A 16319-nucleotide genomic window follows, 5' to 3' on the forward strand; every position below is an offset into this window, starting at 1 on the left:
TACATATTGGTGTAGGGTAAGATGATAAGGTTGAAGTCCTAAGATAGGACTGGATTAAAGTCCCACTTCAACATTGATAAGATATTCTCTAAAATGAATCTACTCATGAAAGTTCATGTTACTTCAATCCACACGGCATTGTGGTGTAATGGCCTATTCTAACTAGGTCAAGGATTATGTATCCGCTCACATGTATATTATAATAATCAATATGAAAAGATATCTCTCCTATCTCATATAATTTTTTAATTTCTTTTATTGTGTTGATTGATTATGCCTTATCATATGGTGCTATTCTACAGTAATCATATTCCTTGTGCAAGGGCCATTGAAACATATGATATAGGTTTACTAGGAATTCCACCTTCTCGGTTGATATTGGTGACCCCCACGTATTATTTTGGGCTATGTCATGTCTTATGTATTATAGTTCTTGGGGCCGTCACTATTCTTGTTATGTCTTACAGGCTATGTACCTATGTTATTCATGTTACGTATGTAGATAATTTTTGCCTCTCATTTATGGTTTTTGCTTAAAATTGTATTTTTGAACTCAACGTTCCTTATTTATGATATGAGAGGCTTAATGGCAGTCCTATTGTATTAGTTTGCTCTCACGTATGTTTCATGATGTTCAGAAATTGAAGAACATGCATGTAGTTTTTATGATTGACAAAGTGAACTTGGTTCACTATTTATTGTCTTATGCATACTTAGTCATGTGAACCAGTTCCAGGCGCAAGTGCACAAGGACATCGTGTACATTATATGAAAAATTAAGAGAAAGAAGGAAAGAAACAAATAAAAGAAATATAGGAGAAAAGAAGAAAAAATTAAAGAAGAATCAAAGTTTTTTTTTATAGGATGCATCTTTCTTATAAGGGAGCAAATCACAAATTTACTTATAAAGTCCTAGTCTTTGATTTTCTAGGACGTGACAAATCTCCAGCATTTATATGGCCTGAAGATCAATTCGAGCCGCACCTATTCACAGAATCATCATTAAGAGCAATAGCCATTGAGCAAAACTAAAGGACTTTTCATCATAACAATGTACTGTTTCACTAGTTTTTAGGTGTCTTTGAGTCTGTACTAATGAATATTTGACTATTTGTTTGACTGAGCGGGGGATGCTTGTATGTTGAAGTTTGTCTTTGTTGAGTTCCTCAATTGGAGTAAACTGATGTATTTGAGGCACTAGAATTAATTCCTTTGATTATTGAGTTATAATCTTCATCTTTCTTCAAAGTTAGTGAAGATTGATGGAACTCTTACATTGTGGTTAGTTTTACTCCTTTGAACAAGTTTATTGACCTATTTTGCACTTGTTTCAATAATTGAACCTAATTCACCTGACTCACATTTATTACATAGTAATTGAGTCGGTTATACAGCGCTATAATATTTCACATGACTATTTTATGTCATTATGTTCATATTGAGCTTGGTGACTCTCGTCAACATGACCTGTGAAATGATTAACTGAGTTACAAAGTACGTCAATGTAGTCGATCGTTTGAAGTTAGGAAATCATAATAGTGAAGTTGACTAATCACATCAACTTATCTCGGTTGATTGAGAATTTTCCCCGAATATGTATCACTAAATAGCATAAGTCAACCACTGAAAAGGTCCACAAAGATTGCTTGGTTGGTCGTGGTGTCTTACATGCTTATCGCATTCACGGCGAGGGAGGACTGATGACAAGTTATCAAATGTCGACTTTATATACTTTAAAAAGTAAAATGAGAGTGAAAAGTGGATAAGTTTTTCAATTAGTCATTATGAGCAACTTAAAAAGATAACTTCTGAATACTTACACTCGCATCATTTCTAACAAAAGTTGCGCACAACTGATGTGCTCCGAACTGATGAATTGCAAGTCCTAACTGTATTTGCAACCTATGAATGAAATTTCTGATTCTTTTGTACAGACGTGTTCATTTACAACTGTCAACCATTAACTATTCTTGTAGTTAGGTTTGATGAGGAAGCGTGCAAGAGGTACATTGGTTCCGGGTGAGAATCCACTTGCTCAAAACAAAAAAAAAAACAATAAATAAAATCTTCCTGATTCTCCTTTCATTCATAGCAGCAAAATGTCGCCTCTGCTCAATTCACTACAGGATAATTTAATTTCTTATGCTCGAACTACCATCGTCTTATTAAGCTTTCGTACAGATTCATTCGTACCACCCTGCTCAGCATCCTACAATCTCAGAAACCCTTCTACTCTTCACTTCTCCTCTCTGCTATCGCAGAGACCTCATTTTTTACACAGGTCAAACAAGCTTCGATGTTGGACGATCATTGGATATCTCTTCTGCATCCTTGTTGTTGGGAAGAACACTAATTTATCTGGTTCAGCCGGAGCCCAACTGCAAATCAAAAAATTTAGCACAAAGAGAAGTGTTTTACGCTTCAAGACATTGTAGTTTTGCATATTTTGGAAAATGCAATTTGCATAGTGAGAGTCAAACATACATGAAACGAGTCACCAAGTGATGAAGGAAAACAGAGAGTTCCACTCTAGCAAGCTCATAACCAGGACAGCGCCGTGGTCCGCCACCAAATGGTGTGAATACGTTAGATGAGCTTATCAATCCTGTATTACTCTGTTTACACAATTTTTGGTAAATGTTTAGTCACATGAATCAACCTCAGGGGGGAGGGTAGGCCAATAGAGAGACATAGTAGAGCACCTGCCACCTCCATGGATCAAATGTACGTGCATCTTTGAAATGTTCATGGTCTAAATGAACAGCTCGGAAAGAAGCAAAAACCTTCCAACCTTTTGGAATGGTATAACCTGAAAGAACGTCATAAACTCCAACTAATTAGTAACAACTATCGATCATAGGTGTGCATTAAACAAGATATAGTTATCGAAATCATATGCTTGGATGACCCCAAACTAATGACAAGAACATGCTAATGATTGTTTGGGGTTTTACTTTTCACATGTAATCTCCCAAAGAGCTTCTCTTTACTTCAAAGTATTTGCAGGCAATGTTGGAAATGTCATGTTTACATTGAGAGGGAAATCTCCCCTTAAATCATGAACTAGGTGATGGCAACTTACCTTTGATACTTATATCAGTCATGGCTCTCCTGAACACTCCACTAATTATGTTAGCGATTCGCAGAGTTTCATTAACAACCTGAACATGGAAGTATAGACACAGATGTCATGAGAGCATAATAAATTATAAATTTTGAGTAATAAAATGAGTCTGTTGATGCTATGCACTTACGCATTGAGTGAAGGGCATAGACTTGTAGTCTTCCCACAGTAAAGACTTAACTTCACCTTTTCTTAACCTGATCTCCTCATGCTCTTCCTGCCAAAACAAGTTCAATTATAATCAATAATTCATCTTCGCTCACTCAATGTGTAAGTGCATAGCATCAACACACAATGTGTAAGTGCATAGCATCAACAGACTCATATTAACCTGATCTCCTCATGGTCTTCCTGCCAAAACAAGTTCAATTATAATCAATAATTCATCTTCGCTTAATTCCTGGCTAATGCTTCCTTTCCACTTAAAATTATTGGCTAACGGTTGTAGTAAAATGATCTTTTCCTCCATTGACAACCTATGATCCAGTCTCATGATCAATAATGCTCTTCTTTTGTAAAATTAGGTCTTGGCTAGACTCACAGCCGAAATCTAGGCCTTATGAAGAAACCGCACATCCCATTAACCATCAATGTGAGACCTTTTTCATTCTCAACACCCCACCTCACGGTCAGGAATGGACATATGGTACGTGAAAAATTTTTAATCCATTACGAACAAGTAAAGGTGAATGAGTGAATTTTGAAATTTAGTTGGGAAGTGCATGCCTTGAATAATGCAAACAAGTAACTCAGTGAAGCTAGATTTACACAAAGCAACAGAGAAATATTTAGTTGGGAAGTGTGTGCCTTGAATAATGCAAACAAGTAACTCAGTGAAGCTAGATTTACACAAAGCAACAGAGAAATAGTTACTCCCTCGATCCATATTATATGGTGCTTTTAGCTTGGTCACATCCTTTAAATAATCCGCTCACCCCTAGAAAGTTAGATGTGTTTTCACTAAAATTACCCTCAACCAAAATATATATCTTTCTAAGTTGACATAATGTGTACTAGAATCTCCAATATTAAATGAATAAAATTACTTGCTCCTTATTTAATGGTTTCTTGATTATGTAAAATTCACTTATCTAAATCAAGGTAATCTATTCTTGATAATGTGAAAAATCAACTATTTAAAATAATATATAAAATTAAAAACATCAAATAATATGAAGAATGAGGAAGATATCAAATAAGAAATGAAGTTGATAGCAAATAGAAGAAAGAACAGAGTTATTAGGATGAAGGAGTACGAAAAGAAAAGTTCAAAATGGTGGGACATGCGGCTGCCATTAAATCAGAGCAGCAACGAGCCGACAATAGACCATCCGCCTAAGGATTTAGGAATTAGATTGATCATTACGCTACAAAACATTTTACCAACATGCTGTATACTTTTTCCTGACTTCTAATTTACACCACTTTCCTAAAGTCTTCCCCTTTTTCAACCATTTATTTATCCCCTCAAATCCTTTTTGTTTGAATCAAGTTTTATTCTTTTTGAAAAAATATTTATTACCAGTCTATCTTACCAAATTAATGTTACGAGTTACAATCTCAAAATCTAAGTTTGAATACTATTCCCTCAGTTTCATATTAATAATCCACGGTATTAAAAAAAATAGTTATTCCAAATTACTAGCAATAAAAATTATATTTTCATTTTATCCCTATCATTAATAGTGTTTGAAAAGAGTAATTCTCTTAATTTCAAAAATATTCTTTTTCAAAGAAGTGGACAGAGAGAGTAATATTTTATGTACATCTTTCTCTCAATTTACTAATTTGATTTTGACTTGATATGGAGTTTACAAAAATAAAAGAACATTTAAATTTTAAGGTCTTAAACTAAAACAATATAGAATGTAATAAAATGTCTTTTAATCTTGGGATATTAAACACGTCATGTAAACAAGTGAATAACTATTGGTTGCTAAAAAGAGAAGAAACAAACGTACTTAAAAAAGTTTACACAAATAAATTGAAAAAGAGTGATTAATGATAAGAATAATATTGAAGGAAAATAAAGGACAATTAAAACAAATATTTATTATACCCACTTGACAACCAAAATATATTAAGGAAAAAAACTTCTGAATATACCGTTAGATTTACTCCATCAATTCACTTTAATTAAACAAAAAAAAAAGCCACTTTGATTTGTCCACTATTCCAAAAAATAATATTTTTACATTTTATTGTTACTTTTAACATATTAAGAAACGTCAATTATTTTTTTATATTTTATCCTTAGTATTAATCATTAATTTTCCAAATTATATTTCAATACGTACTACTAAACATCAATTAATAGAGATAATATGATAAATATTGTCATAGTATCAGTGTAGACAATAAAGCTTTTTCACTAAAGATAAAAATGAGAAATTTAAATTAGTTATTTTCAAATAGAGAAAAAATTATTTTTCAAAATTGTTTTTTTGGGTTCACACTGTCTAAAAAAGAAATTGCAAAGAATTTTTCCATTTAATTTTTTTTTTAAAAAAAAAAAGACAGACAGGCGTGCAGATCCGGTTTACTCCTTTATTCTACAGAACATAGACCCGATGCTTCTGCTCTTCTTTGACTATTCTCCCCTTTCCTTTCAAGGCCTAATTTTTGACCATATGTCACGTCTTGATACCTCCAACACACACTACGAAGAAAACTAACATCAAATATTCGAAGCAATTTTTTACTGCAATTCTTTAGCTACAGTGCTTTTTATATAAGTTGTAATCACGCAAATATTATCTTCAAAAAAACTTAAAGAATCGATGTTTGAATTAAGACAAATTGGAAACTTAAAAAGTGTCTTGCTTCTGCACCAATAATCAAAGGTACGAAGCTACTGTTTAATTTATGCTTCATTGACTAAACTAAAATTGAATAAATGTAAGAAAAATAGGAATAAATTTTCATAAATTTATTGTATGAAATAACTACACATTAATAAAATAAAAAATAACATGAATAAAGACAACGAGGAGAGGGATTAGGGATACTTATAAAAGCTTGCAAGGGTCCACTTTTGATACACCCTTCTTTTTGCCCATATTCAATATCCAGTTATCTTTTATGGGGGGTAAATAATACCAGCAATTACCAATAAAATATACATGCAAAGTTGAAAAAATAATGGGCATATGGCAACCTAGAATGGGTATTGGACTTAATATGGTATCGGTACGAACTGGGATGCACGTGTGATGTTGATACAACAGAGAGTCGGGACACATGAGGAACAATCATTTTCTCGAGTACAAATTGCCAATTTCTCTACTTTGTCGGCCACAAAGGACATTTTATGAATGATATGCATTTTTGAGGTTTAATTTTTATTTTTAATTTATAAAAATATAAGGGATCGTATGGTAGAGTATGGTAGAGTGTATAAGAATAATGTCGAATATGGTGTATTGATAATATTGATATTAATTATGCAAATGTTATTTCTTATACAATGTTTGGTTTGATGTACTAAAAATAATATATATTTATATAATTTTTAAAACCCCCAACTTCAATTCTTCATCCTCCAAAGCTTCTCCTCTTTTCCTTAAAAGATTCTTTAAGTATAAACAATTTCCAAAACTTCATCAAAAGTAGACAGACATCCAGAATTTTTCAATACATGCGATAATTCGCTCTTTCATCAAAAATGATAAAAGGTAAGCTGAAAGAGAAGGAAAATTTTGATGCTAATAAGAGAAGTTTAGGAAGTGATGTTGTTGAAGATCTTTGATGGAACAAAATAACAGAACAAAAGAATTAAAGCACAACTGATGGAAAAAGCAACTATTGTTTGATTAATTGGACGGAAAAAGGAGAACACGAGAAAATTATTGTTGCTTTTCCATGGCAAAATGCAGAAAAGAGAAAGAGGGACAATGATTTGAGGGGTAATTTTGTAATTCATCAAGTTAATGCATGTGTTGAAGCCTTTGTATAGAGGAGCATGACCCGTGTCAGCACGGGCCCAACATTAAGATATTTTTACTATGTATAGTAAGTTAAATTGATATTAGTTCAAATTATGAATTATAAAATATAAATAGACAAAACATATTAACTACTTGGTAGTATTTTTCAAGGAATCAAGTCTTACAAAATAATTATGTATAACTTACTCATATAAATAACAAAATTCGATGCATATAGAAGTCTATATATTTAATCATATGGTTAAGATTTGCTACATTAAGTAGAAAATATGAGATTAAAATTGATACATAAGACTTGACACTTGTATAAAATAGAGAATAATATCTAGTCATTGCATATTACGTCACATGTGGGTTGCAGTTAATAACCCACATTGTATTCCCTTACTAAGCCACCATAAATATCATTTGCTTTCATTTTCTCCTTCTCTTTTATGTCAACTTGTTCTTGGAAATTAAACTAAATTAATATTTTAAATTCAAATTAAGTGTTTCAAAAATTATATAGAACCATCTTTTATATTTATTAAAATTATTTGATTTTGAGAACACGATAGAACATACTTATGTAATATTTTATTCAACTTTGCTTTTGTATATTTTTCTTCCATTTAAATGTGGAGTTGTTTGTTAGAGTGTATAAAAATAATGTTGATAGAATGTATTAATAATGCTTGCATTAATAATGTTTGTATTAATAATATTGGTATTATTTATACTTACATTATTTCTTATACACTGTTTGATGTACTGTATTAGAACTTGTATTTTCAATTTTGATATATTTAAACAAAAGTTAAAAAAAAAAAAATGAATTGCATGTACATCCTAAGATTCATTCGGGATCGAGAGTCAACCAAATATTTATATTGTTTAAATTTTTAAGTTATTAATTATTGTGATTTATAGTATTTTTTAAAAATATATAATAGATCAAATTATTTTTAGATATTTCAAGTTTTTAATTATTGTAATTTATAATATTTTTTATGTAATTTTTAAAAAATATATGCTACTTTCCTTGTCCAAAATTTTGCATCATTGATAGTCAATTATATTTTTTAAAATAATTCAAATTTTTAATTATTGTGTAAACTTTTTCTACTCCAATTTAAGTGACATGATACTTAGATGACCATAATAATTAATTAGAGGTGATCACGATTGAATATATTAGGAAAAAATTAAATTAGGTGAAATTGTAGTAACAAATAAGAAAGAAAGTAAATTATATGTTTGATATGAAATTAAATAAAAAATTAAATTTATTTAATTGCATCAATTATAATTAATTTTTATAATAAATTATCATCCTATTAATCAATTTACCTAAATACATTCGAAATAATTTTATACATAAAAAAGATAAATAAGATTGAAAAATAAATGGAAGATAGAAGACCCACATATGTGGAAATATATGTAAGGTCATGTGTGATGGTATTATGGTAATTTTTTACATGGCATTGCTTGTAATTAAAGAGAAAAATATGGGTTTTTATTCAAACTTTTGATGAGGTTCCAAAATCAAAGCACAAAAAATAATTAAATTGAGTTTTAATTTATTGTAGTGACTTTAATACCCTTAAGTATGAATTTAAAGACAAAAAACTACCATGTTGAAACCACTTCTTCTATAAATACATGAAAAATGAGTGGTATTAGTAATACATACTTCAATACACAATAGGATGTATAAGTAATACAAGCATTAATTATACATAAGATAAAAAACTGAATCAAACAAAATATTAATTATTTTTGCTAATACACTCTACCAAACGACCCCTGAGATTACAAGATTTGTGCATCTCTTTTTGAATTTTAATGAGGACAGGCAAGAGGGTCAAACGGAAACATCTTAAATGTGTGTATCAAGGAACATCGCATTATCTTGATATATTTTTTGAAAAAACAGGTTGTCTGCTGTGAGTGGAAATGCCCCATTATTTTGCTTGGATGAGAATTCAGATAGCAGATAATTCATCTAAAAGATAGCAACTTTAGGGTCCACTACACAACTTTGGAGATGTTTAGAGGTCAGAGGTATGACGAAGTCAAGACTCGAAATAGGATCGGGGAAAGGAACTCAGAACACTTTCCCATCTTGATGGGGTTACACCAAAGATCGACGCCCAATTCGTTTCTTTTTGTCTTGGTGATGAATGTTTTGACGCGGCAAATTCAAAGTAAGGCGTCTTACTGTTTGCTTTTTGTGGATGATATGATCTTGATTGATGGAACACATTGTAGAGTTAATGCTAAATTGGAGGCTTGGAGGCAGACCCTTAAATCTAAAGGGTAGTTGAGTAGGTCCAAGACGGAATATTTGGAGTGTAAATTCAGCGAGGTGTCTCATGAGTTCAATGTGGTTGTTAAGCTTGATACTCATTCTATTAATAAGAGAGAGTTTCAAGCATCTAGGGTCTATCATTCAAGAGAATTGAAAGATTGACGAAGATGTCATTCATCGGATTGAAGTAGGATGAATGAAATGGAGGCTCGCCTCCGAAATCTTGTGTGACAAAAAGGCACATCCTAAGTTAGGCAAGTTCTACAGAGTGATAGTTAGACCGATTTTGTTGTATGGGGTGGAGTTTTGGCCTATTAAGAAAACCCAAATCCAGAAGATGAAGGAGACGGAGATGAGAATGCTTCGGTGGATGTGTGGGTATACTAAAAAAGATAAATTAAAAATTAGATTATTCGAAATAACATGGGAGTAGCTTCGATGGAAGCCAAGATGAGGAAAACAAGGTTGACATGGTTCGGTCATATGAAGAGGAGGAGCACGGATGCCCCAGTGCGAAGGTGCGAGAGGGCTAGGAACGAATTCAAGCGAGGAGACTGAAGAAAAATGGGAGGAAGGTGATTAGACATGACATGAAGCAGCACCATTTTATCGAGGACATGACCCTTAATAGGAAGTTGTGGAGGAGGAGAATTAGGATAGAAAATTAGTATGAGTTTAGGACGTATCTTTTATTGCATTACTTGATGTATCTTGTATATAGTATTATTGAATGTGTTGATTTCTATTGTATCTTGTCCTCTTACTATTTTTTGTCTAGATTGTTTTATTTTGAACTAAAAATCTATCGAAAACGGTCTCTTTATTTCACATCTAAGATAGCGGTATGGGCTGTGAACACTTACGCTCCCCAGACCCCACTTGACGGGAATATACCAGGTATGTTGTTCAAATGATTTAATTAATAATACTCTCTATGTACTCTTAATAAAATTCTCCTACATATATACTTTAACCAAATGACACTTCTATATTAAAAATCATAAAATTCGAATAAAAATATTTTTGATATATTTTCTTGATTCTCACTTTATATTTTGCAATTTAGTTCTTTTTTCCTTCTCTGCAAATAGCATTTAATAATAATTTATGGAAAAGGATCAAAAATACATCATTAATGTTATTTATCAGCTAAATTTGTCTCTATTTACACTACACGATCAAATATATATTTCTGTTGTATGATGGATCGGAAGCTGAAAAATGCCGATGTTAGAATTGTAACCTAAAAGCATCCTCCTTTTTTTTTCATTTTCATTTTGACGTGCTTTTGCTAATTGATAGTAGAAGCTATTGCTCTGCTGCAGCCACCCCAAAGATAGTTTAGGTGTATTTCTCAAGCCCTCAATAAATTTAGGTATGAAACTAAATAAAAAAAGATAATTTAAGTGTATTTTGATATAAATTTTTAATTCTTTTCAATTAGAATTTGTTTATTTTTAAACTGCAATAGTCTGTTGCAAAAACACAAACTGACTACGAACCTGTTTGAGATTATTGTTAGAAAAAACTTATTTGAGCAACAATTCTATAAAATAGTTTTCCGGAAAATAAAAATTTTGAAAAAAGAAGCAATTTGTATTTGATAATTTATTTGAAAAGTGTGTTTGATAAATATATTGTGTTTGAATAATCTTTTCCAAGAAGTATTTTTTAGAGATAAATAATGAAAAAATATGTATCAATAAACTTTTACTATTAAAATCAAAAAAAATTATATTAAATATCTATTACAATATTTTTAATTAAAAAATTTTAATTTTATTAGTTAAAAAGTATGTAATACATGGTAAGAAATGCTACTTTTCATGAATTATTCATTTAAAGAGATTAAATGTTAGAATCAATATTTATTAGTGCTGCTAAAATAATTTTATCTCGCAACATGATTCGTCTATCATTTATTGTTATTAATAATAAAAAGAAAGAGTTATACATTCTATATTTTTAATTTATTTTTAAGGAAATAAGTGAGGAATAAAATAAAAATATATAAATCATAAAATAAAATAAATTTTTTTGATATAAATATAGAGTATAAAATTTTAAAATCGAACTTTAAACAAACTTAAAAAATATGATAATTAATTAATAAGAATGAATGTATGTGTTTGTATGTAATAGGGATATTTTTATCAAAAAGAAAATAATTTTCTACTTCTATTTCTATTGAACTTTTAGAAAGCAGAAAGTATTTTATTCTACTTCCTTTTAAAAGTAACTTTACAAATTCATCAATCACCACCTTTTAAAAAAAATATTTTTTTCTCAAAATAAATAATTATTTGATAAAAAAGCAATCTCAAATGGCTAGATATATGTTGTAAGACATAAACTAAAGTAATTATTGTGAGAGGTATTCTACAATATTTTAACTAATTATTAGATAGACATAAACTAAAGTCAAACCTTGAGCTAAATATGTCTCTATTTACACTACACGCAGTTTATGTGATTGTGATAGTATATGGAGAGTCAATTAAAAATTTTTTTATGTTGATAATATTTTAAGTTATTAATTATTATAATTTATAATTTTTTATTTATTTTAAATAATATATGTTATTTCTTCTGTCTCAATTTATGTGGCCAATAGAATTTCGAGAGTCAACAAACCTTTTGTGTATTTCAAATATCTTAAATCATTAATTATTATAATTTATAATAACTTTTATATAATTTTTAAAATAAAAATATAAAAGTGGCTTGGTCGGCAAGGAGGGAGGACAACCTCCAACTACTTCCCAAGCCACTTGTATATAAGTATAAAAATATTTTTGGCAAAGTTATGTTTGAATGAAATTTTATCATATGTTTGATTACGGTATCTGAAAACATATTTCACTTTCAAAAGTTCACAAAAACTAAAATTTAACTCGAATATTATTTTTTTCTAGTATCCCAGGATTTGAATTATTTTCAAATATATTTGTCAAATAACAATAAATTATATGACCAAACATTATTTGTCAAGTTTTTCTACAAAAATTGCTTGAAAAATCTATGGTCAAACAGGACTTTAGTAGCCATTTGGTCATGAAAACTAAAAATATTTGAAATTGAAGCTGGAGTAGTGTTTAACCATGCAAATAAATTGAGGTTTTTTCTCTTTAAAGAGAAGTTGAAGTAAAAAAGGTAAAAACAAATTTCACTTGTATTTGGAATTCTTATGTACAAACACTATCTTTTTATCTAAACCAAAATAATTTTTAAAAAAAAATTCTCATACCAAACGGACTATTAAAATTTAAAATAGCCTTATATACATTTATCTGGCTCCCACTAAAAGTAAAATAAATATAAAAGAAACTTAAATTTAAAATTAAAAAAAAAAAAAAAAGGAAAAGTAAATGAGTAGAGGAGGAGGGCACCTTGAGGTGGGAGAGAGCATGGGGTGTCTCAGTGAGGAATTTGACAGCCAGGGTCATGATGGTAGATGTTGTTTCATAGCCAGCCACTAGCAAAGCGAGCATAAAATCCACAATTTCCTCATCCGAAAACCCCCCTCCTTCAACCCCGTCTCCTTCGAACAACGCCTCCAACATATCATTCTTCCGCTCTCCTCCTTCTCTTTCTTTCCTCCTCTCTCTCACCACTAAACCCAAAGCCTCCGCTACCTTCCTTCTCGCCTGAAATGATAATAATTAGTAATACGTATGTATGTATGGTTAACACACCAACAAGCTAGCCACTATATAGTACTAAATTAAATAATTCTTCAAAACGCACATAATATGGTACAGTAGATTAGTATATAAATTACATACTTGAATAGCCTTGCGGTAGGTGGAAGAGAAGAAAGGCAGAGGAATAGTGAAGAAGCCTTCAATGACAAGCATATACTCTTTCATCAGGTTTTCTGTCCACTCGCACGGATCAAAACTCATCAGCTGCTTCACTGTTAGATTAAACGTTATCTGCACATCATTTGATTTCCGACATGTTAAATTACTTTAACTCTCTAAATTAATTAAAGAGATAAAAGTGCTTCATCCCAATAAAGAGACTCGAACGGAAACCTCATCCCAACTTTAATTTAATTAGAAGAAAACAAAAGGTATCATAAAGTAAGGAGAATGATAACATCACATTCTTTCTGTGGACATGCACTTGTGGTTTTATGATAATTACCACCACATACGCCCATCTTTACTTAATTAATTACAATGCATATACTATTCTTTTCCCTATGTGTCTCCACACACACACACACACACTCTTGCCCCTTCAATTTCGAATACACTTATTAAAGTTGTGATACCCCACCACTATCCTTGGAAATCTGATTCATCTATTTATTCCATCAAATTCAACGGTACCTTTTGCAAGCATTCGTCGCTCACATTCTATTACAAATTCATTGAATTAGTTATTCCCTTGATCGTTTTCTAACTTTTTTTCAGGTACGGTTTATATTTAAAACTCATAGCTAAAACTTATTAACAGCTTAATCAAAAAGAGAGTATTTCCTGAAATACTCCCCCCTACTTTATAGTGTATTACGGGTGGAATTGAAAAAATAATACTAATAAGTAATGTCTTTCTGATTGTACAAATGTTTTGTAGGAGGATATGGAGATATTAATTACCTTCTTGGCCTCCTCCATGAGTAAGACACGAGCGGTCCAGGAATCCAAATTAAGTCTTACCAACCTGTCTATGTCGGCCAACAGATGGTCCTTAAGGATTGAAGAATTAGCAAAACTCATTGTCAAAGAATGCATTCTCTTGTGTAGAGTTCCTCTCATAAGCAACAGAGAATGCCTCCCTAGCAAATTCTGTATGGAAGCGGGATAGCTGGATTCGAAAAGCCGTCCTTCGTTCTGCAAAATGAACCGGTTCGTCTCCGGATCAGCTGAGAAAACCGTGGGTTCACCGAAGACATGGGTGGTGAAAATGTTGCCGTATTTAGAAACCCTGTCATCGATGAAGGGTTCGGGGTTTTCGGTCTTGTAGGCACAAATCAACTGAAGGGTCTCTCCGACAAAGGGTAGACCAAGGGTTCCTGGCGGTAGTCGGGTTTTACGGCGGCGAAGATGAATCGCCGTCGTAGCCCGGAGGATAAGAAAGGTTAAAACACAGAGGAAAAGATAGAAAAAGATATTGATGGTGTCCATGTTAATTAATTGTTAGGAAAGCAGTTTGTGGGGGTGGGTTCTTTCTTATGTACTAGTGACCACGGTGAAAACATTGAAAGGGCTCCTTCCGTTTCTTTTGGGTATCGTTTGATAGGGTGTATTAGGATTAGCGTAAAATATTGTGTATTAGTAATTGAATTAGTTATGTTTGTATAAATTATATTTTTTTTTTATATAATATTTGATTAGATATGTTAAAAATAAGATCAATCTCATAATTTCTTAAAAATATATTTTTTATAAAAATATTCTTCATAATATGATGGAAAGGATGTGAAAAAGATTTGGAGGGAGGATGTAATTTTAATGATACTAATGCATGTATCAGAATTCATTACTAATATCATGAATATCTATGCATTATTAATATGCTTTTTAATATCAAATAAAATATATAACTAATGCAAGCATTAGAAATACATAGGATGAAAAATTACCAAATAAAGTATTAATGTACATAAAGCTAATGCAAGCATTAATTTTTTATAACAATCTACCAAACAACCTCTTAGTTGTTCATCTTAATATAAAATACATATCTTAAATTACTTATTCAGTTATTAAATTAAAATAAAATAAAATAATTTTTTCTATTTTGTCACTACAATTAATATTTTTTTGAATGTTTTAATAAATTTATAAGTTTCAAATATACTTGATTTTCACTCCTCAATTTTGAATAATAATCAAAAACTCTCTCCCCTTGCAATGTCCGTTTTACCTTTGTCATATCAAATATATTTATGTTATACCTCTTTATTATAAATAATTTATTTTTTTAATCTAGGTATTTATAACTTTTTATTTAGGTTCATTAACATTATAAGTAGAATAATACTTTTATAAATTTATTGCAAAATTGAATGTTATTTTTATGACTGTTATTTCAATATTATATGCATTAACCGTTTGTGTATGTATGTACATGTATGTGCGTATATTTTTATCTTTTTCAACTCTCTTACTCCTTGCATTTCATATTACTTGGTGCTTCTTGATATGACACACCCTTTAAAAAAATTATTTGGAGGCGTATTTTTACTAAAATAATCTTATTAATAATGTTTTTAAACTTTAAATTTAACTACTACTGCTACTTTATGCAGTTATTTAATACTAAGAATAGAAATTAAAAACTACACTTGTTTTTTTAACTAATATTTGGCAAGAGCCTATTTATTAACAAAAATTAATGCTGGAGCCAAATAAAGACTAGGCCCAAAAATGATATGGCCCAAAATAATTCACCAATAAGATATTACAAACAACTATCCCTAATAGCAAACACAAATCAATTAGAGAAGTACCAGCCAAGAAACTTCTAGGAATCCTCAATCCTCTTCTTCTAAATCCGATGTTGTTATGTTGATCTTGATGCCATGCTCATGTTACAAACTCCATTTCTATAGTTGCTCTATATTGTCGATCACCATCTTCAATTTCAAGTTGAACTAAGTTGATGAGTCCTTTAATTGAGTTTCATCTTATTCCTTTTACTCAAATCGATTGAATGAACTTCAATTGAAGTTGATACCATCATCAGATCTCAACAATTAGAACTTAATAGTTTCACATTTGAGCTAATCCAATGTTTCTTATAATGAGTACAATCCGCTTTAAATAGAACGAAATTAACACCAACTACTGTGTTTTATCATCGTGTAGATGTTTGTACCTTACTCACCCTAAGCTCTCACTAAGTGTAGGTACACTCATCCATTGAATTATCTTCGCACAATGATAATTTCCAGTTTATGTTGGTTTTCTATACTTCCTTTCTATGTAATTCCTTAGTTTGT

At 30.6% G+C, this 16319-nt stretch overlaps 1 protein-coding gene across 2 annotated transcripts; it reads right to left on the bottom strand.

Annotated features, from left to right (window-relative positions):
• Positions 1–1872: 1872 nt before the first annotated feature.
• On the bottom strand, positions 1873–14672 carry LOC107873297 (cytochrome P450 90A1). Of its 2 annotated transcripts, XM_016720085.2 has the most exons (8): positions 13972–14672; positions 13150–13299; positions 12754–13011; positions 3255–3341; positions 3083–3161; positions 2703–2809; positions 2485–2615; positions 1873–2378 (listed from the first exon to the last, which is right to left on the bottom strand). In XM_016720085.2, the coding sequence occupies exons 1-8, from the start codon at positions 14497–14499 to the stop codon at positions 2267–2269; spliced, it is 1452 nt and encodes a 483-aa protein (XP_016575571.1). In that variant the 5' UTR covers positions 14500–14672; the 3' UTR covers positions 1873–2266. The 2 variants fall into 2 exon arrangements, with proteins under 2 accessions (XP_016575571.1, XP_016575573.1); XM_016720087.2 differs by lacking the exon at positions 3255–3341.
• Between the last annotated feature and the right edge of the window lie 1647 nt (positions 14673–16319).

Source organism: Capsicum annuum, chromosome 6, assembly GCF_002878395.1.
Source record: "Capsicum annuum cultivar UCD-10X-F1 chromosome 6, UCD10Xv1.1, whole genome shotgun sequence".
NCBI classification, from domain to species: domain Eukaryota; kingdom Viridiplantae; phylum Streptophyta; class Magnoliopsida; order Solanales; family Solanaceae; genus Capsicum; species Capsicum annuum.